The sequence below is a fragment of the Netta rufina genome (assembly GCF_964035555.1).
Source record: "Netta rufina genome assembly, chromosome: 3".
NCBI classification, from domain to species: Eukaryota; Metazoa; Chordata; class Aves; order Anseriformes; family Anatidae; genus Netta; species Netta rufina.
The window spans coordinates 20,829,482-20,855,755 of NC_140125.1; the positions used below are offsets into that span (position 1 = coordinate 20,829,482).

At 40.0% G+C, this 26,274-nt stretch overlaps 1 protein-coding gene across 1 annotated transcript in view; it reads left to right on the top strand.

Annotated features, from left to right (window-relative positions):
- Positions 1-13,272, top strand: part of CENPF (centromere protein F) — a gene marked incomplete at both ends in the record, with an annotated part of 36,430 nt that extends 23,158 nt beyond the window's left edge. Inside the window, 11 exon segments of the mRNA XM_084283406.1 lie at positions 988-3,291; positions 3,854-4,006; positions 5,084-5,260; positions 6,148-6,309; positions 7,793-7,957; positions 8,644-9,142; positions 10,250-10,379; positions 10,381-10,438; positions 13,065-13,142; positions 13,146-13,186; positions 13,188-13,272. Coding sequence (XP_084139532.1) covers positions 988-3,291; positions 3,854-4,006; positions 5,084-5,260; positions 6,148-6,309; positions 7,793-7,957; positions 8,644-9,142; positions 10,250-10,379; positions 10,381-10,438; positions 13,065-13,142; positions 13,146-13,186; positions 13,188-13,272 — 3,852 coding nt within the window.
- Between the last annotated feature and the right edge of the window lie 13,002 nt (positions 13,273-26,274).

Below are 26,274 nucleotides of genomic sequence, written 5' to 3' on the forward strand. Positions count from 1 at the left end.
AGCACAGTAGGTGATGTGCAACCAATGAGCTCGATTTTCCTGCTCCTTGTAAAGAGTATCCTCTATGACAGAACCAGAATTTCAGTCAGATTAGAGGAAAACCACTTTAGTTCATGTACGAAGTGTATTCAACTAATTCCCTCCAACGTAAATCTGACGGATTTATTTTCTGTTTGGGGAACTTCCAGTCTGGGTCATTAAGTCCTGTACAAATGGTCTCCAGCACCTGGTCAGCATAGGCTTGGAGATAATAGTTTAACACTGCTCTCTCAGACCGAGCATCTCAAAGATCTCCATTTTGTCCAACTTTGCAATGCTGAGCAACTGCTCCTTGCAGAGGAGAAAGTCTTTCATGTGTATATTTTGCTCACAGTTCACTTGGAGTGTCCACATTGACACACAGACACCTGAAGAAGACTGTTCCTACCACATATAGCTGGAATTCCCTCAAGATGAAGTACCTAGTACATGTCACTCAATTTTTCCCTGTGGTCCCTGTTCTTTTTTGGAGTCCTCAGGTTTCAAAGTCACTCAGTTTTGTTTCATATGAGACCGTGAGATGGCGCCATGTGTAAGCCAGCTCTGACAGACAGTGGCAATTGAGAGAAGGGATTCTTTGAAGATTTGGGTCTTGTTCCCCTTCAAGATTCTTTAGCACCTAATAGAAGATGAGCAGTAAGCAGTTTTGCCATTAGTGATACTTAAAGTTTTTCACAATTTTTGTATTTTGTCTTTTGTAAATTTGGCTGACGTTTCTCCCTCGATGTCTTTAAAATCTTTTGGCCAAAGATGTGTGCATGCAGTGTAAAATCCTTTACGTAGGAAAATTGTGTGGATTCTGAAGTTAAGAAGGATGCTATCTATTTATTTTGCATAAGGGGGAAGCTTCGCTGGCTTAAGAAAGTTTTTAAAACTCACCTTGCTTCTTTTGTTTTTACTTATATGCATATATTTTTTATCTTTTTAATTGGTTCTTAAACTTTGCAGAACGCTCAACAGGAAAACGATAGTCTTTATCACTCGGGAAGCCCCTTTTGGAAGCCCTTCCCTACTGGAAGTCCAGAAATGAGAAACAATAAACCAAAACTAATCCCCATTGAGAAATCTCCTGTAGGAGACAGCTCTGTGTGTGAAAATGTAACTGCGACTCCTGAAGCAAGATTAGTAGAAGATTGTTCAGAGGAGTTTTCTAGAGAACAAAAATGTAGAAATACATCAGGAAAAATCACCAGCCCTTCCCATCATGTTAGTGCACTGTCATTTTCTAATAGTGGCATATTTTTGGGTTCAGAGGATTTCTTTGAAAATCAAATAAGCGCTGAAGCTCTTCAGGAGGAGGCAAAGCAAAAAACTCCTGAAAATTTGAAGCTGATCTGCGAGACAGAAGAAAGCCATGAAAGCCATGATTTACAAATGGAAGTCAAAAAGTTAAACTCTCACCTGCACTTTCAGAATGCACAATTAGCTCTGGAGAGCTCAGCTTTTGCAGAACTGGAGGAAACTACTGTAGCAAAGGAAGAGGACAGTGGTATAAAGGAGAAACTGGAATCACTTTCTGTCAGTAACCAACAATTATCTCTTGAAGTTCTGTCTTTAGAAAAAGAACCTGAGAAAATAAAGTCTGAGGTGGAGATATATCAAGCTAAATTGTCTAATGCAGCAGACACACTGGATGATGTTGAAATGGCCAAGGAAAACTGTCATGAACAATTTCTTGGAGCTGAAAATGAGCAAAGGCAGCCAAAATCTGAGAATGATAATATTAAGAACCATGACTTTTTCGTAGATAACAATACTGAAGTGCTTCAGGCAAAATATCAGCAGTTAGAAAGGGAGAGGGAAATTGACCTAAAAGCTATTTCTGTCCTTCGAGAGCAGCTTGTTTCAGTCACAGCTGAGAGAAACCATATCGGCCAAGAACTGTGTGTTTTGTCTGATACTAAAGAAGAATTAGATCAAAAGTATCAGAAGTTACAAGAGAAATTAAAAGAATTAGAGTCAACTAAGGTGGATTCTACTGAAATCATTAGAAGGTTAGAGGATGAAGTGAGGATGCAAACAAATCTGCTTGAGCTTGCTAAATCTGATATAAATCAGCTATCCAATGAAAAAGATAACCTTCTGCAGAAGTTAGGAGAGGATGCAGTGTCTTCCAGTTTAGAAGAAAAGCTTCAAAACCAAGCAGCAGATGTGAACAAGGAGCAAGAGCTGCTTGCAAGAGAATTTGAAGCTATGCAGAATAAGTTAAGTGCATCAGAAATGGAAAACTTAAAGCTTTCTAGATCTTTGGAAGGCTTGTTAATTGAAAAAAGTGAACTTGCTGCTAGACTCAACTCAGCACAGAAAGAGGTAGATCAAATGCGACACGGAATTGAGAAGCTGAAAGTAAAAATTGAATCTGATGAGAGGCAAAAACGCCGTGCTGCTGAAAAGCTGAAGGAGCATGAACGGAAAGTTGACTTTCTTGTGGATAAAATCGAGAGGCTGGAAAGAGAATTGGAAATGTCAGGGGAAAATCTAGAAGGTGTCATCATCCAAATGGAGACTGCTAAAACAGAGGCAGAAACGTTAACAGTAGAGATGGAAGAGATGGCTGAAAAGTTGAAATGTCTTCAATTACAGATTGATGTTCTCACTTCACAAAACGAGTGTTTGGCAAAAGATGGAAAAGAAAAGCAAGAAAGAATCCTCGAACTGGGGTCTTCAATTTTGGCTACAGCAAAACTGGTAGAAGAAAAGGAGAAAGAAAAGATGCAACTCAAGGAGGAGTTTGAAAATTCTATGTTATTGCTGAAATCTGAGCTGAAAGATGTAAGTGAGAAATTAGAGGTTTCCTCCCAGGAGGAAGCAGTTGCCAGAGCAAAAGAGCAAGTCTTGATTAATCAGGTTGCTCTTCTTGAGCAAGATAAAACAATATTACTGCAGGAATGTCAGGAAATAAAAAATGAAAATATCAAGTTGGGTCACACAAGGGAATTACTTGTTCAACAATTTACGGATTGTAAACAAAAGCTGGATGAAAAACTACAGGAAAACTGTGTTCTTCAGCAGCAGGTGAAAGAAACAGAGGAGCTGTCTTCACAGTTGACACACATGGAACAAGAGCGTGAATGTTGGCACCAGGAAAAAGAAGCACTGCATAACTTGGTTGCTGAGCTGAAGCTAAAGGCGCAACGTTTTTCTAATAATGAAAGCTTCCCGGATATCCTGAATGTTCTAAAAGTGTCCTATAAAGACCTTGAGGAGGAGCTGGAATCTACTCTTTGTGAAAAGACTGCTTTATCTAAAAAGGTAATACCATTTCCCTTAGGGCACAGTTCCCTTTTTAAGAACGAGGATAAAGTGTCCTCTGGGCTTACCACTTCCTTAATAAATTATATGTTAAAATAACTTTAACCTCAGACTTTTACAGTAAGCCTCCTATTTTTAAAATTATGTGATCAAATTGAGAACAAGTTTGCGCTGTATTTAGAGCTGGAAAGCATGATTGTGTTTTATGTAGGCCAAATGAAACAGTTGCTTGGAAGTAGGCATAGAAGTTGAATCAGATAATGTAGGATATTTACCTCTTTCCTGTCGAAGGAAAAAGGAAAGACAAGTGAATAGTGGGTGAGTGAGTTTTTATATCAAGGATAACTAGGAGAGCTCAACAGAAAGTTAAACATCAATTGGACAAGTGCTATGTCAAAATGACATTAATCTGCTGTGACCCTTGCTTGGAGTGCGAACAACAATGGGAATAAAGTAATTCACCTTTAAAACTGCTCATATTTATGTACAAAAACTCTTGGGAGGTCATGATGCATCTAATTTAAAATTTAAAGAAAAAATGTTAAATAAAATTTCATTTCAGGTAAATGAACTGACTGAAAGTTGTATTGAGCTGGAAGCCATACTAAGTGATACTGAACAGAAGATTTCCAAATTACAGGAAGAATTTACCATGGAAAAGAACAAGCTTGCTGAACAAATACAGCTTCTTCAAGAACTCTCAGAAAAGAACAAAGTTAGTTACTGCACCTCTATTATTTCTGTCTTCAAGGCCAGATTTATTCTAGCTGAGAATGTGTGTGGGCTGGTCAAGGGAGCTGTGCTCTATTGACCGGTATTCCAGGTTCTTGCTTCCAAGTTTCTGAATATTTTATGTTCTATTTTGAGATGGAATGATGATTAGTTAATGTTTTTATGCCTTTTCCTTCCACTGAAGGAACTGAATTGTTTCCTTAGCGTAAATGCCACAGGTGGCTATCTGGAAATCTGGTGCCAAGAGTTCTCTAGTGCAGACATTCAATCGTTAGGCTGAGGATGTTAGATAAAAAATGCAATGTTTCTCAAGTCTCTTTATTCTTTAAAACTTTCAAGACAAAGTAAAGGAAGAAACAGAATATGAGTCCTTAGTTTAAGTTGTTAATATTTAATTCTCAGAGGCTGATTTACTGTGGAGATAAATGTAGGTCTTGTTTATTTGTGGCCAATATTATATCTTTAAACAAGCTTACATGGCCTTAGGATATGCTAATGACAGCTACAAAATTTTATAACCAGGGGCTTCTTTCTGTTGTGGCCTTGAAGATTTTGAGTGGAAATAGAACTGAGATTTCTGCAGCTTTCAGAAGTCCTGCATGGAAATAAATTTTCCTTTTGGCCAGCTGTCCAAAAAGTACCATCAAAAAAGTGGATCAAAATGAAAATGCTTAAATATTTGTTACCTTTGAGAGGGTGAGAGAAGTGACCCTTAATCTTTCAAGTCACTCTGAGGGAACAATTTTATATTTGGAGAGGTTAAGCTTTGGTTTTGGCAGTGCTGATTTTTTTTTTAACAGTGTTGGCAAACTTACACTCAGTGTACCCTTCAGTTCCTAATATTTGAGAAGACCTTCCTTTGCCTCCTATCCTGCCTTTTGTGCTCAGGTTCTACATTCTGTAATTACAGTCTATTTAGCCTCTCTAAAATACATTTATCTTACCAAGTTGTTTTTGGAAATTCAAAATTTCAGATGTACAGTCAAATAGTTTAACAGGTTGGCTATTTCTGCATTGATAAAATTCTAAATATCGAATAATGTTCTATTACTGTTTTTAGACTCAGCTGCATCTAACTATGTCAGAAAAAAATGAACTGACGAAGATTTTGGGGATGGTCCAGAAAGAACTACAAGAAAAAGAAAGTGAAATGAAAAGAGAAATAGCAGAGTACCGAGACAGACTACTTCAAACAGAGAAAGCGCTTCAGGATGCTTTGACAGAAGCAAACAGAAAGGTAAATCAGGAAATGGGAAGATTGGTGTTGTGATTTTTTTAATTAAATGTTAGGTATTTTAAAAAAAAAAAAAAAAAAAAGATCCTACTGTAAAAGAACCTGGTTTTGGTAACAACATTTCCAAACTCTCTATATACTTACCTCAGAACTCAGGAAGTGTTAAATTGTTTTTTCTTTTAGCAAACAGTGAAAGATGAATTTACCTCAGAACTTAGCTAGTGTTAAGTGATATATATAAACTTAGCTGGGGCTATACACTTGAAAAAGGGAGAGCAGCTGTATGTTTCAGTCCAGGGAACAGTTGTTTTGGTAGGAATGGTGAGGGAACAGTTAAATGAAGAATATAAATGGCTAATCTGATGAAAATACCACAGTTTTAGCCATGCAGCCCTGAGGAGAAGGGCTAGGGGGTGTTCCTTGATGAGAAGCTCAACATGGAATTAGATGAGTTGGAACTGGATGGTCTTTAATGCCACTTCCAACCCAAACCATTCTACAGTTCTGTGTTTTATACAAAGAGCCGTGTCTTTGTATGGAGGAGACATAAACGTCTATAAATATGTACTTGAGACCAGGAAGACACTGAAAAACAATTTGCTCTATTAATTTTTAAGTAAGTTCCATTTCTATGACTATGAAGTAAATTTAAAAGCAAGTTATAGTAAAATATAGGGGCTTTCAAATGGCAGACTTTTTAGAGGCAAACTGGTATAAAAAAATACATACTTGTGACAAATCAGTCTTTCAGTTTTAAACTCCTCAAAACATACCAAGCAAGTTTGCTATGGAATTCCCATTGGCAGTGATATGCTTTTAAGTATATCTTCAAAATATAGCTTAGTGTCCTTTTTAGCATCATAGTAATTAGGCACATTTTGTCTCTCTAGAATGAAATGCAAATTGAGGCCTGTCAAGATAAGATGAATTCATTAGGGCTCTTTAACAGCTCACAAAAATTGGAACTTGAGCAATTGATGTCAGCTAATGAAGAATTAAATAATTCTCTTAAACTAGCTAATCAGACTTTAGGAGAGCTCCTAAATCTTCAGGTAAGAAAAAAATATTGAAGCGTTAAGGTAGAGTACGTTAATGTAAATGTAGGAATCTGTGCTCCAGAGATTTGGTTTGACTTTAATATACAGCCTTTGTTTCACTAATGAGAGCACAGAGCACGGAAGAAATGTTGTTACTATTGATCTACATTAGAAAAATTTTGTTATGCATGCCATGACTTAGAGCACCTACAAGTGGTTTGTGATGCGAAGCACAGCCATCTGTTGTCTCCACTGAACATCTCGACTTGGTTATAACATGGTTAGACTGTAGTCAAAAGTGGCTTTGCAATGCCTCTGTTTTCTGTTTGTGAATTACGTCAATGATAAAGGATACCATGTTCTGTCTTAAGCATGTCTTGATGCTTTGCTCTTGATTTTGAGAGTTTATCGACTCCATTTCATACAGAATTCTCATTAAAATGATTAACTAGCGTCGTTCTGTGAATGATTGAACTCGATGGTAGAATTGGAGCTCCACTTTCTGTGAACAACTGATAGCTCGGGAACAGTTCTAGGTGTGCTTGGTTGGCTTCTAGTAGCACAGGTGAAGTTTAACTGTCCCTGTAGCTGGAATTCCGGTTATTAATTTTCCCTGCGTTTTTCTTATCTTCGTTATTTGTCCTGCTGCTGTCTGGGATTGATTTCTGGCTTTCAATCTCGTGCTTCCACTTCAGAAATGAGTTTCTCTCTCTCTAAAAGAACTCTTGGAGATAAGTGATCGATTCAGCATATTTGCAATTAAATGCTGAATTACAATGTTTCCCTTGCTCAAAAGTTCCGTATTCAATAGGGGTGTCCAGTGTAGTGTTAGTTGTTAATTATTCTGCTTAATACCAACAAGGGGCTGATAGGAAACTCCAGGATGTGTACTGGTGACAAAGCGCGGTACCCATGGCACTGTAACTATGATAGAAGGCTTCCAGCTGTGCTCGCTGTGGCATTTGCACCCAGCTTTGCTCCAGAATAGGGAGCAGTGCAGGAGAGTGGGAATAGATAGCCAGGACCGGTGTGCTGCTGCTCAGAATGGTACTTCTGAGCTGAGATTGAGAGTGCAAAGCAGGCCTGGGTTTTCTTGCTTCTGCGCTAGTGAGATGCAGTAGGGACAAAAAGAAGACCAACGAAACTCAAACTAGGAGGAGAGTGCTTTACAATTCAGAATATTGATTTGAAATACATTACCTAGCATGCCTCAGTGCTGGGATAACAGGTAGCAAATGGACGGACTGTTGTGTCAGACCCTGGGTTTTTCTGCATAGTTAATCTCACGTACATATCTGTCCAGTAAAAGGATTTTCCTGGGTCTGGGATAAAGGGGCAGCTATAATGAGGTTGTACAGAAGCAAGCAAACAAATCTACATTACCTCCATGGTCTACAACTAATATTGCATAGCAGCTGAGGAGGTTCCATTTGATAGTGTGTCGTTTAAACAGAAAAATTGTGCTTCTAGTATAACAACTGTATTTTTTCTTTTGTAGATTAATAACGCCAACGTTATAGCTCAACTAAAGAAGCAAAATGAACTTGCAGAGAGTAAAGTGCAGCTGTGGATGAAATCCTGTAAGCATATGGAAAAGGAAAAGGAATGGTTGCAACAACAACTAACAAAATGCGAAGAAATGTTAAAGAAGAAAGATCTAAATGTGTCAGAGAAAGAAGGTAACTGAAGCTAGATTCGGTCTTAATGCTTTTCTAGCAATGAGTTAGTTGGCAAAACTTTTTTTTCCTAGAATGTCCATTTGCATATGCAGCACTAATACAGAGCATGATTTTTAATTAGCACAAGTAAGTACCACTGCAAATATGTCAGAAGTTTTGAAAATGTAATTCATCTCCTTTATCTCAAAGCATCAGAAGCAACCACGGATTATGAATATATATTAAATATTACATTGTTTTGGTCAAAAGTGGCTTAAGGAAAAAGGGAGAAGCTTTTTTTTTTTTTTAACAAGATTAACAAGATAACAATATTTGTCATTTTTCCCCTAGCTTTCCCCTCTGACTCCTGTTCCCTTGTTTCCTTTAAAGTTCACTGCATGAGATGAACTCTAAATGATGCTTAAGCAAATTTAGGGTTGCAAAATCAAGTATTGTGAAGTTACAAAATGACAGAGGAAATGTTTGTCCATGCACTAATCACAGATTCTTTTCAAATTTGGCATGTTTGTTTACTATTTAGCAAACCACTGTAGTGTATAACATTTCACTGATATTTGTATATCCTGTCACTTATTTTGTTCTTGTACAGTTGTAGAGCATGTGTAATTAATTAAAAGATCTGTGATCATTGTGTTATAAATTCTTTTACATTCATCCTTATTTTAAGTAGTTATATGAACAACGGTACTTTGCTTTGAAAGGTGCTGATGAGAATGCCATTACAGAAGAAACTAAGTTAAAACTGGAAGAATTACAGGAATCTGTAGAAGAGAAAACCAGAGAGGCAAATGAGAACTTGGAGAAATACTCCTCTCTGATTGTTAAATATTATAAACTAGAGCAAGTAAACGAGATGCTAGAAACACAAGTCACTTTGTTGAGTAGTCAGCTGAAACAGCCAACGAGAGATGCTGTCAGCAGCCCTTTGCTGAGTTCAGGCAACTTATCAACAGTGAGCAATCAGTCTGATCCAAGAGATGAAGATTCTGCTGAGCTTTCAAGTAAAAGGCAGCGGTCTGAAGACACCTGGAAGGATAATGGAGAACCAAGATCCCCTATGCCAGAGCCTTCATCAAAAAAAGAAAGGAAGGATTCTATCTGTCAAAACTTGCTGTGTCAGGAGAACTCAGACTGTGAGCCGGATGGGCTTCCAGAAGTAGTGAGAAAAGGTATTTAGAATTTTTGGTAAAGGCAAATGTTCTATCACCATAGCAGGTGATAGAACTCTCTCTCTCTCTCTCTCACTTTTTTTTTTTCCTGTTTCAGCTGAATTAATTTTAATCTGGGTAAGTAGGTGACTATGTGAAAAACTTTTGGTGACAGTGATGGCAGGTGAAAGCAGCCAGTGGGAGTTGTGCCATTTAATGCCAATTCAGCACTTGTGGAACTGTGCCGTTAGACCGTTTTAATACATTTACACTACTGCCAAGTTAATTGTAGTTAAATGATCCTGGCAGTCACAACTTTGTAGTTTCTGGTGGCACATGTATTAGACACTAAGCATGTGATATGTTAGTAGCAATGAAGTTTTGCTGGAAGGTGACTTGTTCTAGTCATTTAAAACTATTCTGTGGGCTAGTAACAAACTTACAAGAGAATAGATGCAGACTACTGGTGAGGTGCCTCTGTAATAAATGCAGTTGTAATTGTTAGACAAGCTGCAGAGGTACTGAGTCACCTCAGCTTCAGTGATCACTCCCAGAAGTCAGGAATTCTTAGTTTATACATCAGTTGCATTTTGTTTTCTTACAAGCATCAGTATTTTTCTGGAAATGTACCTGTTCTGAGGACATGTGCCAGTTAGTGTTTGACTTCTAGGCTAGATGGAAAGATAATGGAGGATCTATAATAGCGTAGTTCTAACAGAATCTGTGACAGTATAGTTCTACATGGAGAAAATAGGAAAAACCAAGAATGTTGTATTGTGGTATTGTGTTCTTAATGAATTCTAGTAGAACAATACGTGTGTTTTCAGACTAAAATTATTCTCCAGATGATGATGTGCCTATGGGGAAAAAAAAAAGACCAAGAACTTGTTTGAAAAACTTTACTATAGAATTACTGTTGTACCTTGCCTGCAATTTTCAGGGCTTGCATATGGAATTTGGAATACAGAAGATCTATTCAGTAATCTTTTTGATCTTCAGGAGAATAAATTATTTATTTTAATCAGGTATTTTTATCCCCAGTGTGAAGAGGGGAAAAAAAAAGTCCATTTATTTGAGAAAAAGTGTAACTTATTTAGCTGTGTTTAATAGAAGCTGTTCATTTTCCAGGGTTTGCTGATATCCCCATCGGAAAGGTTACTCCTTACATTTTACGCAGAACAACCCTAAATCTAGGGACCAGTCCTCGTGTGGGTTCCTCAAGTGAGAAGTTCCTCTTACAGACACAAGATGTACAGAAAGGATCAGAATCTCAGTGAGCGCTCCTGTTCGACACCTGGTGGCAGCAAATCACAAAAGGTAATTTAAAAAAAAATATATCTGTACATGAAGGCCATGGGGAAAGCCAATATGTTCACTAAGTTTATTCATCTTGCCAGGTAAGTTTGAGGATATATCATCGTTCTTTAAATTTCTTAGCAGTACAGTGAAGTTAAGATCATAAATACCGAATCACTCAAATGCGGCAGAGCTCTTGACCATGCTAGCATCCTGCAAATTGTTCCTGTGATGTAGTTTTTGACTTCATTGGGAAATCTGTTGGGAAATGTAAATGAAATACACGTATATTTTCAGTTTCTTTTGATGGATATTTAAGGCCAGGTACTCATTTTACTGTAATTTCTTAGGTTTCAGAAAAAAAAAATAATCAGCAAAAGAACCTTTGGGAGTCAGAGTTGAGGATTATATTTTTCTGCTAACAGCTTTTCTTGAAATTCCTCATTCTGAATGCTATAAAATAACTACAGATGTTTGAGTGGCTGTTAAACATGTAAATTGGGAACATTTAGATGATAAAGGAGCTAACTTTAATGTAAGTGATTACCAGATTTTGAGGTTACTAACATAAATACAACTGAGTTAAGTTTTTGAAGGATGATTTTATTAAAAAAAAAAAAGTTCAGTAAATGAAATTTACATGAAGTTTGAAGTGTTTTCAGTAACATGACACACTACGGTGTATTTCACGGTAGGACATTCTTTCTAAGCCAATGAAAATGCTTTGCAGACTATTGAAAATGTTCCAGCTTCAGAACAGAAATAAACCTTTGTCTGATATCTTCTCCAAAGTTGTTAACTGCACTATCTTAAAGCTGAGCAATGAGAATTTGAGAAGTTACCATCTATTGGTACTTCTTTACCTGACAGCTGCACAGAAATTTGCCAGTAGATCCAAATCCTTCCAATGTGCCACGTTACACAAAAATATTTTCTAGGCAATCAGAGGAGTCTGCCACACAACTAAATACGAAGTCATAAAGGATAAATACAGTTTTTTTTTTTTTAATTGAATTATTTTCTGTTAGCACATTAAGCATGTTGGCAAGATACCAAAAGTAAAAGCAAAAGCCACATAGACGGGGCTTTGAGCAACCTGATCTAGTGAAAGATGTTCTTGCCCATGACGGGAATTGGACTAGATGACCTTTAAGGTTCCTTCCAACCCAAACCATTCTATGATTACGTACATTAGTAGATGTATAGGTTTTGAGGCCAGAAAGCATCATTAGAATGACCACTCAGATCAGAGCCATAATTTGTTTTGAGCTGTAGTGTTAGGAAATCCATATATTAAAGTGAGAGTGAATCCCCTGCATGCGTGCATGTTTCAGGGTGAATTACCCTGCTTGTCAAAACATGCTGCTTCTCACAGGTACTGCCTGAAGGCCTGTGGTTTATTAGTTCTTTAAGTGATGCCAATAAGTTTTATTTACATTCATTTATATACATTTTCCTATAACCTTAGAAACAAATGGAGCATGTTTGTTGGAGGAAAAAACGAAAACAAACACACACAAAACCAAAACAACTCCATAGTGCAAAAAGAAAGGAAACCTTGGCTTCAGGAAGTTGCAGAGTAATTACCTGCTGTCAGAGCATAAGCTAGGTGGAGGCTCTCACTGACCATAGTCAAGGCTACAGCAAGTTAAAAGTAATCAGTAATAAATGGTTTTTAATTTAACTAGGGGGAGGTATTCCCAAACAGTCCTTCTCTTTGCCTAAACTTGTGTTTGTCTGGCTCTAAGGACAAGCTACTCCTGATTTTTAACTACGTTGGAGAAATTAAGGTTTCAGGATTTTTTTTTTTTTTTTTCCCACAAGTATAAATATACAGAATCACCAGTTCCTGGAATCTGTGTCCAACTTCTCTCTTGGACACTGCTGGAGATATATGGGTTGGTTTTACTTCAAATCCATGAACATCTGGGAATTTCTGGAGGAATTGTTCAGAGTATTGTTTCATCATTTGTGGAAACTATCAAAATGTGTTGCTTCATGCTTTATATTAATACAGTAAATATTGTGTCTTATTTTAAAGTGAAATAGGTTTGGTTTCCTTCTCTTCTCTGACAGGTACTTACATATACTTCATTTCAGACACCCAGATTCAAACTGTTGCAAACTTCTCAAGGTGTTTAAAATGTGCCCTCTGTCATACACATTTATTCACTTTTGTATGTAGACTTAATGTAGAATTCGAGTGCTTTGCACATCAGCTAAATGTGAAAGCAGTGGTTTCTGTTCAAATGGCAGTAAAAATGTGAGAACTGTTTTATGTTTGCAGAATACGTGCAGAGGAAATGAAATACAGATCTCTGCAATACCTGGTACCTTCATAAACACACTAAGGGTACTGTCTGTTCCCTGGTTAAGCTTTGTTTCTGCTCCTAGCAAAATAGCTTGCCAGCTGTGTAGGAGATACTCCATCTTACCCATCAGCAAAACAAGTGATGTTAAGTCTCACTGCATTGTATATTCAAGAGAGAAATGTCTTCAAAATATTTTGTATTGTTGTTATTGTGCATGTGCGCTTTTTTTTCAAATTCCCAATAGTTAATTTTTTGCAATGAGCCTTTTGACTTACTGCAGAAAGCTACCATTTTACCATTACAAGTCAAACAGAACACTTATGTTTGTGTTGCAGGTAAACGGTGAACAGCAGCCCCAAGCAGGGACAGCTCTTCCAGCACTGAAATCTACTTCAAGGTCACCACTTTGCCCATAGAAGCAATCCACAAGCACTGTCTCTGACAATACTAGGGAGACTTATGATTCACAAAGCCAAAAATTCCCTAAACAAGCAAGCACTACCCAAGCAAGATGAAAAACAAGAAAATTATAAGGTGCTGTAAATTTCTTTCAATTTAATTACCATGCAGAACAACTGATGACAAAAAACAGTTTGTCATGTAGATACCAGACCTATATGGAGGACACTATTTTCTCTTATCGAATGATTAACAGTAATCTTCAGATCTTGTTCATGAATATTTAGTAATATCAAGTCACTAAAAGTTGTGGAACGATACTGAAGGAACAGATCTTCTTTGAATTTTCTGTAAAGAATTGTACATAAACCTGCTATAAAATTAAACCATTAAGCCAAAAAGTGGACTACATGTTGCCTTGTACATCATTGATACCATTTGTTCTGTGTACTGAATGATGATTTGCAAATGGAAATTAAACTCACCTGAGCATCTCAATCTATTAGGTTCCAGGAAAAATGAGGCAAACACTATTAGAGGTTTTATAATGAGGCATTGACTTTGTTTGTAACTGCAAAAGCATATATATAACCAGACAGAGGCTGGAGTGCACAGGTTCAGTCCACTGTGTTCTTGGTACCCCTTCTTCCAGGTAGAATAACATTGTGCAGAGAGGAACCCTGCTCCAAACAAAGCTATTTTCCCTGAAATTAAGTACCTTCCAGTCCATCTCTCTGTACTGCCCACTATGCTCTGGCTTTGGCTGTAGCTGAAGATGTTACAACGATAATCTTCACCTCTGCAAATTGGCCTTTGGCCAGCCAGCAATCCCCAGCAAGCTGGGGTGGGTGGGAGCCGTGTACCTAGCCATGAAGGACGCCGTGATGACAAGCAGTGCTCCTTCTACAAGCAGTGGCTGCCTGCTGATTCTCTGCAGGAAGTCACCCTTTACCCTTAAAATCCTTGTCCTCAAATGTGTTATTTTATATGGAAATGATTGCAGATAGCTGACTTGTAATTGATATAACAGGAGTGGATGTGTTGGAGAAATGGTCAGGTGTCAAGAAATAGTTGCATGTAAATCCTTGAGCTGGTTCCTTTTCATTTGAGAAAAATCCTAGTTTATATCCTAAAAGAAGGTAGGGATAGCAATAATTTAGCTGGAAATACCATCTAAAATTCTGGTATCATCAATGTAAGAAAATAAATTTGTCTAGTTTATGACTGTGCACTTGAATTTACGATGATTCATTACAAATAAGCTCAGCACAGCAAGCTTGTGCTTGTTGATTTCAGAGATCTAATTGGGCTTGCTCAGTAGCTCAGAGTAATTCTGCACAGGAGAAGAGGGTTACATCAACTAAATCAGTCATTATCCAACTGAAGAGAAATTACTTTTCCAATAATTCATCTTGCTTATGCTTGCCTACCCAAGTATTAGGAAAACCAAGCTGCTCTACATGAGCAATAGTCCTCTGAGACTTCAAGTTGTGCAGCAGAGGAACCTTCTCATGTTGTTCTTCCATCAGAAAGGTGTCACTTCTTCTTTTAACATAGGTGGGTATCAGTGTTTTCTACTCCTTGAAAGAAGTTTCTTAATTTTAAAGTAAAATATTTTTGTTCCAAGGTGAACTTCAAAATACAGTAAGTGCTTCTTCCCTAATGATACAGACAAGGTTCTGCTCCAAGCTGTGTCAGTGTTCCACTTGGTGTTCTTCTCTTACAAACACATACAAACCAGCTTTCTGCCTTGCTGACAGCATTGTCTGCTACAATACGGTTTATGAGAACAAATTGATTTTCTCATCAGTCTAACTGAAAGATCTTTAAAGAAATTCAACATTTCTCTCAAATGAGCCTAATGATAACACAGACTAAAATATTCCATCTAGTTAAAAGGAACAAAAACATCAAGTTATCCTTCAGTAACTAGGTACACCTACGGCTGGCATCAGATCAGTAGATCTTGTGGCTTTTTCTTAAGCTTCTCCACTTGTTTGTGAACCCAGATATTAGGTAATTAAAACAATTCCTTGTGGCCCTATGCCTAGAGGCATCTTCAAGGGAGCCTGAAAGAGGCCCAGCTTAAAGAACACATTTTGATTGCCTCAGCGTCTGTCAGTGTACCAACAGAGCTGCTCATAAAAGTTCAATTATTTCAGATAAAGCTTTGTATATTCAAAGTGTTTAGGGATTGTGCAAAGAATTATAGCATTTTTTTTAAATAACTCTCGTTACAAAGCAGATTTTGAGGTAGAAGCAGGAGTAGGAAAATGCATTGGTAACAGACAATAGAAAAAAAGACAACACTGGAGTGTTTTATTTATCCCAATCTTTTTCTATTTTCATCTGATGCCTTGAAAAGTGTCCCACTTGGAGAAGAGTGTGGAAAAAAAATCTATGTTTAGAAAGCTGCCTAATCTTAACCAGAAAAGTTTAAACAACTAAGTTATAATGAAGTAAATATCACTAAAGAAAGGATTGAGGCTTTTGTAATTACATATTTTCCTATTTGGCCATGTTTATATTTTACGAGCCTGTAGGTTCTTTTAAATGTGAACCTTACATTTTGAAAGATCACAATGTTTGTTTGCTCTGTTACTGGTATCTACTGTAGTACTAGCTCATCTTAGGTTTGTGCATATGAGCTAATAAAGGTTAAGTTTTTATGAGAAATTACTTAGATTAATACCCAAAGCACTTGAAAATGGGACTTAGTATTCTACATGCCACTGTAAACCAGTGAGACTTTAGGTCACAATTCATGTAAGGTTTTGAAAACTGTACCTAAAACTTAATTTCTAACTTATTTGTAAATCAAGTGTGTGGTAGGAAAAAATCAAAATGCCTCATCGGGCTTTCTAGGAAGAGGATTGCACAGGAAGTGTTGGTGTCAGCTGTCAGTAACTAATGAGAGGGCACTTGCATCTGGCTTTCTATTTGGATTGTGAAAATCTGTAAAAATGCCCTCCTTGGTGCTCTGGCATTGTTCTGAGCACGGTAACCTGACCATGCTATATCACAGGCAGATGCATTTGCTGGATCTCTTCCTCATTTTCCTGTTTGCCCGAGGTTTACATTGTATTTGGTGTTTATCTAAACTACCTGGATGCCCTAACTAATTTCCAACGCTGATTGAAACACCAAGAGCTGGAGGCTGAAGACCCGCTGCAGGAATGCCGCTGTCCTTTCACTGTGTGCGGTTGCAGCTGACAGATGGGCCCGGCTGATCTGTAATGTTCATCTCTCTCTTCAGACTCTCAACTATTCTTCTCCGTTTCACCTGGTTAATGAAAGAAACCCATTAAAGGAGATGGCAGGACCAGCTGCCATTGACAGAGCATGGGCTCATGCTGCTTTCCGAAGCACCGGCTTCCTTCCTTCCTAAAACCTGAAGGCAAAGACAGAGGAAAGTGCAACATACATCTAACGAGGATTGTCTCTGCACTGTAAGTTGCAGACTACTTCCTTTTAGACAGGATAATGTAGCAGAAAGATGTAACCTCTCTGTACAGTATGGGACGTAGCATCGCACCATAGACCAGGTGCTGCCTCTTTTTGGTGAGAACACCCCAAATCTATCTGAGAACTGGTTTCAGCTGCTGGTCCCTGTTCCTGCTGTTGGAGATCTCAGCTAACCATTAAAATGATTCCCCTTCCTTCTGCTTTTGTCACCTTATCCTAAATAGCCACAAATTATAATAAGGCTGCCAGCAATCTTCTGAAAAACAACCAGCCAACCCCAGCAGTAATTCAAAACAGCTGCTTGAGCTTCTTGGAAGATGTTGACAATTGAACACGCAGTACACTACTGTGAAAGTGGGCTGGCAGTGTTCAAAGGCAATGTTGTGGACTTGCTTAAAATACAGCCTGGAACATAAATGAATCCAGTAACGGGACAGATACCTCACACACAGCCATGATCGTGCAGATCTGCAGCCACGTACGTGCACACCCAAACACTTATTTCAGTGTAAAATCAGAACTTAGATGGAACTTAGAAAAACAGGATTGAGCTATAGAGTACCTAAATCTGCTCAGTTTTTTGCATTATTTGTCTCCCTTGAAGCTTTTTTAACAGCAGACAGATCGTGCACTCTTCACACTTCAGCTATTAAGATACTTAAGTGAATGCAGTGATGATTGATGGGTGCACGTAAAGATCAGCAGCTTTCAGTGTTTTGCTTTTCTACCATCACATCTCATAAATGAAATAGATGAAAGCTGAGTGAAAATGTGCTCCCAGCACTGAGTGGTGTTTCAGAATCCTTTTGCTGGAGGCCTGCTGGCTGCCATAGGAAATGCAGCGCAAATGCCGCTGAAGTTTTGAAGGAAAATTAACTTTTTTGTGAAGTCTGTATCCACATCAGATTACTGCTTCCAGAGGTAAAAGAGAGGAGTAGGAAGTTACTAATTTTATCTGGGGAAAGCCCTCTAAGACCATCTGGCCCAACCATCCCCCTACTGCCAACATCACCCCCTAAGCACAATATCCAGCCTCTCCTTGAACGCCCCCAGGGATGGTGACTCCACCACCTCCCTGGGCAACCTGTCCCAGTGCCTGACTGCTCTTTCTGAGAAGAAATGTCTCCTCATTTCCAACCTGAACCTCCCTTGGTGGAACTTGAGGCCATTCCCTCTAGTCCTACCACTGGTTATCTGCAAGAAGAGGCCGACCCCAGCTCTCCACACCTTTATTTCAGGTAGCTGTAGAGAGCATCATCCTTTAAAACATAGATAAGTTCATGGGAAGGATTGACGTTGCATTTGGCTACAGCTCTGAGCCAAAGGAGGGAGATGTAAAGTCTTGCCTTTGTTCTAATGTTGACACTTTGAAAACACACTCAACCTAACCAGCTGCAGGACTGGCAGAGAAATAGCCGCGTTCCCCTCCACAGGACCTAGTGAAGGGCTGTACAGTGCTTTGAGGAGCTCTAGCAAAGGGTGCTGTGGACAGAGCAAACTAATGAAGATTTCTCTCCCTCTTGTTTCTTATGTCTTCACTAGCTGAGGAAGTTTGTGCTTACAGTCCTTTTAAAGGCAAGTCTCTCATTTTCAGCCAACACAGTTGCTATTTCTGCGTTGCTGCCGAGGGTACACAGTAAAAATGTTGATGGGAATGTAAGAGATTGCTGGCTTGCTGTAGCAGGCAGGAGGATTCCACAAACCTGCATAGTCCCTGTGGCATGCTGGAGACACTTCTATAAATGCAATAATGCATCTATGATTATTCTTCTCCTCACCTCTCAATTAACCAGTACTGCACATATTGTTCCCTGTCAACTATCTTATTTTGTCAGATGCCAGAGAGCAGTGTTGTTCTCTTTTCAAATTGCTGGTTTGATTTCTGGCAGTACTTGATTGCTTTAAAATGTGCTTTCTACATCCATTTTCCTCACTACTTAATTAACTGCAGAAAAAGACTGAAATGATTTTTCAGTTAAGTAGGTGTTTCACTTTTGTTGCCACTACCCCATTCATTTATTTCCTTTAGCTCACTGAAGCAGTCTATGAGATGTTATCTTTCCTTTGCAAGAAATTCGGCACTCTGGATTTACCTCTCTGCAGCTAAATCCCCTGCAAAATGCATCCAGTGGTGGCATGAAGCACAGAGGCAAGGCTGCGGCAGAGGTGGTGAAAAGCTGCCCAATACCAAACCAAAGCTGCAGTCGGTGTAGGGAAGCAAAACACAGCTGGTCATTTGAGAAGGCTGTTCCGTGGGCCATGGCTAGAAGCCGTGTGCCTGAAACGCTGCTGCACAAGCAGACCATGAGCGGTGTTAGCCAGGAGTCACGGCATGCTGTGGGAATGTTCCTGGAACTTTGTGGTGAAGTCTTGTTTGAGCGTCACAAATGCAGTTTCCATCTCTGCTGTCTACCAGCTGACGCTAGAGGCAAGCACTGCCTTACAAAATTCCAACTCTTACAGTGGTAGCAGTGCTTGAGCAACATCGGGGTACTTCTGTGGCTGTACACAAATGTCTTCAGGCTTCTGTGGTGCAGGTAACTCCTCGGAAGCTCTCACATTTATCTCATTCTCTTGGTGTGAGCTGTTCTGTCCTAAGTGCCCATGGGACGCTAAGAGCCAGCATGTAGTAAGGTACCGTGCAGCAGCAAATCCACAAAACATTTTAGGTAGCAGCAAATCTGCCTTTGTATGACTGCTGCAGAACATTGCTACTGCATCATAGCCTGGGACTCCCCGTATTTTAAGGTAAGGCCTTGCATGTGCACAGGTTCCTCAGAGGTAAGGCACTGCCTTGAAATTCCAGTGAAATTAATTAATTGGCACAAAACAAGGGGTGTTTTTTTTTGCATGTTTTGTGGTGCCCCCGTGTAATTTATCTATTTCAGCCTTCGAAGAGCCAAGCGGGAGGCAAACATCAGTGACCCAGTATAACCATCACGGGAGAAGGGAAAACAGAGGACGTGATGAAATATGTGGTGTGCAGTTTGGGTTGCAGCCAGTTAGGTGGACTTTGTGATTGCTTACTATCTTGGAAAAATACAAGAGTAGATTCTGAATGGCAGATGACTGTAAAATGGACTGATAGTGCTCAGCCAGTGCAGAGTGACTTGCTCAAGACTGAGAAATTATTAATATTTAATATAGTCAGAATGAATCAAGAGGAAAATGGTTTATAGGTTAATCAATTAAGATTGCTTGAGCATCCCCAAGGAATTCTGCTGTAATAAGAGAGAGTAACCATGAAGGCCCTGTCATCTCTTCTCTTTTTCTTCTGTGGAAGGTGACCTGGGGGTATTCGTGGCACAAAAGGGAGTTCAGAAGCTGTCAGGTAGAAGGCAAAAAGGATGGGTGGAATTCAAATCATCAAATCGTTCAGGTTGGAAGAGAAGTCTAAGATCATCCAGTCCGACCTTTAACCTAGTACTGATAAGTCCACTGCTAAACCATGCTGTAAGTACTACATCTACATGGCCCCTGAATACCTCCGGGGATGGTGACTCAGCAGATTCCAAGGAATTTATTGGGAGAATCTTAAGGCTTGAGCTCAGTTTGAAGGTCATTATACTGGGCTTTGAATCCTCAGCAGAAAATTAATTCATCTTGTTGAAACACACTAAGCACAATGGATAATCCACTCTCATTGAGCAAAAAGCATGTCATAGCCAGTGCTTCAGAACTGACTCACTCTTCTAGCTCAGCACAGCGGTGTAAGGAGATATGGAGCAATCCCTTGTGTCTGTGATAGGGATTGAATGGATCACAGTCTTTGTGCACATGAATCCAATGTGCACATCTTTTCTTAAACTAACAGATGATATTTGCAGTCTACAAAGCCAAGGGATTTCTTTCTCTTTTGAGAGGTTTTTGGCCTTGACAAACATTTAGAAATGCCCAAGAGCAGTGAAAAGAACAACTTTAATACCTTCTCCATGACTTTAAAGCAATTTTTAGCATAATTTCTGAGACAATGTACACGTTATTAAAAAAAAACTATCCGGAAGACCACTCTTTGTAGATAGTAAAAGGTAATTTTATATCTCATGTTCTGTTTTGCTGAACAGACTGCTAAAGAGAAGCTTCAACAAAAGGGAAGAATCTGTATGGTGGCCAGGGCTGGAAGGCTGAGGACTGAGTGTTTATGGCCAGACCTGCATAGTGCTGAGCCAGCAGAATTTGATCCAGTGCTTTAACTACGTACATATCACTTTTTCCTCTTTTCCACTCTAATCTAATTCTGAAGCTTGCTGACCTGCAACTAAAGCATGATCTTAGAGAACAGGTTGGCTTGGTTTCAGTAGCAAAAATAATCAAAGCTGTCAGCTACGCAGGTGTGAAGATTCCAGTGTGCAGTGTCCTGCACGTGCAGGTTGTGAGGTGGACCAAGTTTAATGACGGTCATATTTTTTACATATACTTTCTACATATTTTCCAATTGTCTTTGTATGTGGAAATCCTGATTTATGTAGACGGGTACCTCCATACTTGAAGCTATCAGTGTTTGCCACTGCACACACACAAAGGGATGTGTGTATGAAATGGGAAGAACATGCCCAGATATGAGGTATATCCTGCCAGGGCAGGCAGTGAAATGAATATGTCCAGTTAAAACTTCAGAAGAAATTTTCAGAAGAAACGAAACTATTTCCACTGGAATTTCTAAAATTACTACCCATGCCACCTCGCCAAAGTACAAGACTCCTGCTTTAGGTGCCACACAGAAATGAACCTGTTTCACAGGGCAGTTCCCCCTCTGCCTGTGATGGGGTCAGTACTGGTTCAGAGGGAAGTTTCTGCATACCAGACCACTGACATTATCTGTTGTGAGAGGAATAAACATGGGCCCTGTGCTCATCTCAGAGCAGTCATTTTCATTTTTACTGGTTTGCATTTAAAACTTTCCCATGTGCCACATCTAATTATGGTATACAAAAATCTGTATTTACATGGTAACAGTGCACAGTGCTGAAAGTGACTGTTGGTAAATTGCTTATTTACTTTGATGATTAAGCCAGTAATTATTGCATTAGCATCCTAAATGCAATTTTCCCCCTGTACTCAGCTCTGGTGAGGCCGCACCTTGAGTACTGTGTTCAGTTTTGGGCCCCTCGCTACAAGAAGGACATCGAGGTGCTTGAGCGGGTGCAGAGAAGGGCGACGAAGCTGGTGAGGGGCCTGGAGAACAAGTCCTACGAGGAGCGGCTGAGGGAGCTGGGCTTGTTCAGCCTGGAGAAGAGGAGGCTCAGGGGTGACCTTATCGCTCTTTTTAGGTACCTCAAGGGAGGCTGTAGCGAGGTGGGGGTTGGCCTGTTCTCCCACGTGCCTGGTGACAGGACGAGGGGGAATGGGCTTAAGTTGAGCCAGGGGAGTTTTAGGTTAGATGTTAGGAAGAACTTCTTCACTGAAAGGGTTGTTAGACATTGGAACAGGCTGCCCAGGGAAGTGGTGGAGTCACCATCCCTGGAAGTCTTCAAAAGACGTTTAGATGTAGAGCTTAGGGATATGGTTTAGTGGAGGGCTGTTAGCGTTAGGTTGGAGGTTGGACTCGATGACCTTGAGGTCTCTTCCAACCTAGAAATTCTGTGATTCTGTGATTCTGTGATTCTGTGATTCTAAACCGCACTTGTCTGCCGATACTTCTCCTTCTAAGGCAATCCCATGAGACGTGGTGGGCCAAGTAGGGAGGGTATGGCACTTGAAGAAGGGAAGGGCAAGGAACATGTTGGAGGTTGGGCCAGTGGTTGCTTTCTTCCATGTCTGCTTCAGTGTGACTTAAGATGGTGATGGGACGTGGCACACCAAAATAGATTTTCTTGCATAAGAATGTAAAAATAGACCTTTCCACTACTGGCTACCAAAGACCCTGTGACACTTCCCACCAGTTCTTATCACTGAGGCTGTACTCGCTCAATAATCAAAGCAAATCATTTTATTTGGTCAAGGAAGGCAGGCCCCTCAGCTTCTACACCACTGTGGCATTCAACTGCCTACACCTCATTATGTTCCTGTCTTAAAATGTTTGGTAGTGCTGCTGGATGCCATTGAACAGCTGTCTTCCACCTCCTCTCCTGAGGTAAACCTGATGTCTTCACACTGTGTTTCTGGGTGGACCGAACACTTTATGATCCTCCTAAAAGCAAAGTATCAGCTGTTACTTCTTTGGGAGCTTTTGGATTTATATGATAAAATTCCAGGAAATAAGTTACTTGGAACAGTTTTGCTTGGTGGAAGACAGGCTGGCACCAGAGCCCCCACCCCCTGCAGGTGCTGTGTTAGTTTCCCATCAGTTTCCTGAAATGATGCACTTACAGACACATTTTAGTGACTATTTCAAACCCAGGAGTGACCTTTTTTCTAGTCTCCTGGATTCTAAGAACTGTTCTTTTACCTGTACCTCCTAGCAAGAACCAGTATTCTTTTCTTTTTAAGAAAATATTTGTCACGGAATTGATGGCTTCTTGAATTGTAACTGCATATGAATCCAATTTTGAGACCACTGCACTGCAGTTGAATGTCATCCTCACACTCGTACGGGTAAAAAAACTGCCTAATGCTGGCTTTGATGCAGTGGCTAGGTAAAAATCTCAAGCTTTCCTGAGTAGACGTCACTTCATTAGTAACTAATTAGAAAATAGGGGAACCTTTCCCTTCTGTAAAAATGTTAGAGAAACTCTCCAGTTTCATAGTAAGTATTGCAGAAAAAAATGTAGTTCTAAGCCACAAAGGAGTATGTTTGAACCTGGGAAGTTCAAAACCACCCAAGCAGACCACAGAATGCAGAGGTGGTAAAACAGCATGAAGAGCAGAAATGAGTCTTGGATGGGAGGAGCAGTGCATGCTTTCTCCGGGGCACGCAATTTGAAGTGGCATGGCCTAAAGCAAGGAAAATTGCTCCTCAGACATGCCTTGATGAACCACGTTGAAAGTTGTCTTGGGCTGGAGCCCAGTGAAAGAGCTGCCCTCTGTGCCCCCACTTCACACCTATAACTGTACCATGTACAGTTAGCCAGTATAGCCAGAGGGGTTTAAGCATCATTGTGATGCATGAACTAGCAGCAGGCTGGAGTGGAGGTTGTTTTAGGGAATGGTCTCCAATGCTAGGCTAGAGTACGCAGCAGCAGGAACTTGCAGAGGGGTGTTGGCTTTAGACAGCAAGCGCACAGCAGAGCAGAGCCCAGGGAAGCAAGTACCCAAATAACACGTTGGCAGACATCCAACATGGGTGAAAAACACACTGCAAAGGCCTTGACAAATGTTTCTGTCATCCTATTTTGTCTGCCTGGTCCAGAAAACATAGTGAGTTAAAAAAGGGTTTGGTTTGAAGACAACAAACTACAAGAGAACAATATATTTTTGTAGGACAGAAAGTCCCCGCACTTTGTAATTCCCTTCCATCCACTGGCGAATCCACTTGTAAAAGTCTCAAAGCAATTCAGCTTCCATTACTTTCCTTGTGGGAACTGTGCCCCTTCTAATGAATCTCACTGCCCACAGGCTTCTCCTAGTGTTGTCCTTACACTTCTCATTTAGCCTTTCCAAAGAACCTTTCTTCCTTCTGTGCCTGCTACGTCCTTCTAACAGATAGAGGCAGTCTGGGTATTTTTCCTTTCATCATCGTGTGACTAAACAGGCTAATTTGTGGTTTAAAAAGAAGTCCTTTAAGCCTGTTTTATGCCAGTTAGTTTTATTCCTCTTTTCTGAGTTTCTTCAAAGCCTTCAGCCACTACTTTTTGAGAAGACAACAGCAGGTTTAAGCTCTGCCCAAATACAGAGCAACACAAGATATCGCACATTGCAATGGGACGTAGTTCAAATCCACTACTGTTTGCAAACTCATCCTTGCGGAAGGAATCAAGTACCTTCAATAGCCTATTAAAGGCTTCTTCACTCTCTCTGTTAGGCACTCAGAGTCTTGCAGGCACTGGCCTTAGAAATAAGCTCTGCATCCCCTAGGCAGATGGGAATTATGTATCTTCTCAAACTGAGGTGTTGATGCTGAGTTTTTCCCCCACAAAACAGACCTAAAATTCACTAAATTTGAGCTTAGATTGTTCCCCAAACACTTTTGCTGCCTACTGACTGTCAGTCAGACCAGCATCTAAACAGATACCAAAACACTGTTTATCTCCTAATCACGGCACTCTGAAAAACAAAATAACCTTCTGAGTTCTAATTATTTTATAATCTCTTTGATTGCTATTTATTTATCGTGCAAAGCATATGCATAACTCCCACATGCCTACTGCTGAAGAAAGTACAATGCTAAAAGGCAGTGCTGCAAATTCACAGACACAAATAAGCAAAGGTAACATATTTAAGTGCTGCACTGCATCGGTTTCTCAGAAATGCTCCCTCCTGAATCTGCTGCAGCAATGCAAGCTTTAGAAGGCAAAGTCCATGCCCCTGACCACGAGTTCCTCTTGATCATCAAACCAAACAAAATGCCTTCTTGTATCAAGGCCCTTAAAGTCAGATCCAGAAAAGGACTCAAACACCAAATCCCTCTTCCCTCTCCAGGCTGGAACTAGCAGCCTCACTCCCTGCAGGACATGGGAGAAGTGTGGGATGAAAGAGGTCCCAAGCCCAAACCTTGTGTGCTGAGCAGGGACCTTCTGGCAAGCAGGCAGGCAATAAGAGTGGGAAGACGTGACTAAATTCTTGCACCCTTCAGGCTCTTAGGAATGTCTTTTCCTTCCTTCCTTCCTTCCTTCCTTCCTTCCTTCCTTCCTTCCTTCCTTCCTTCCTTCCTTCCTTCCTTCCTTCCTTCCTTCCTTCCTTCCTTCCTTCCTTCCTTCCTTCCTTCCTTCCTTCCTTCCTTCCCTCCTTCCTTCCTTCCCTCCTTCCTTCCTTCCTTCCTTCCTTCCTTCCTTCCTTCCTTCCTTCCTTCCTTCCTTCCTTCCTTCCTTCCTTCCTTCCTTCCTTCCTTCCTTCCTTCCTTCCTTCCTTCCTTCCTTCCTTCCTTCCTTCCTTTTCTTCCTTTTCTTCCTTTTCTTTCTTATTTTAATATAGAGACTCCGAAGATGGAAGAATTTACATTTTATAGTCATGGGGTGGAGAAAAATCTAGTACCTCTTAAATGAGTGCTGCAGCCTTAACACAGAGTGCTAGCATCTCTTTTTTTTGCTCCTATTACCTTGCACACAAAAACAAACAAACAAACAAACAATTTCAAAACCTGTAGAGTGAAATGCCCAGTTGGAGCATTTGCTCATGAGGTATGGTGTTGGATTTGGGCCTCCCCAGTCTGGGGAAGGTGTTGGGATTTGCATCCCCCATTTCATGGGAACACTTCAACCGCTCTGACATAGCAGCCAGTAACACCACTGTCTTTGTGAATGACTTTAAAAGGAAAACAGTGTGTTCCTTCAGGTTTTTCAAAGAGCAGTTATAAGTCCTGCTCTCAGGAGAGGGCTTTAAGATCAGGCTTAAATCAGGCAGAGGTGCTTTTGTTCATCCTAAATAGGATGCCAGACCCGCAGAGGAGAGAGAGAGGACTGTGCATGCATATTTGTGCCTGTCATTTCCTATTGTCTCTCCATAGGCAACTTCCCTCTCAGCATGTGAGATTTTCAGACAAGCATTTTAAGATGTATAATTCTTGGCAGAAACCACATGGGGATTCTTAATGCTGAATGCTGGAATTTTATTCTGCTCTGGTGACCAAGCTCCTAAAAGCAAACT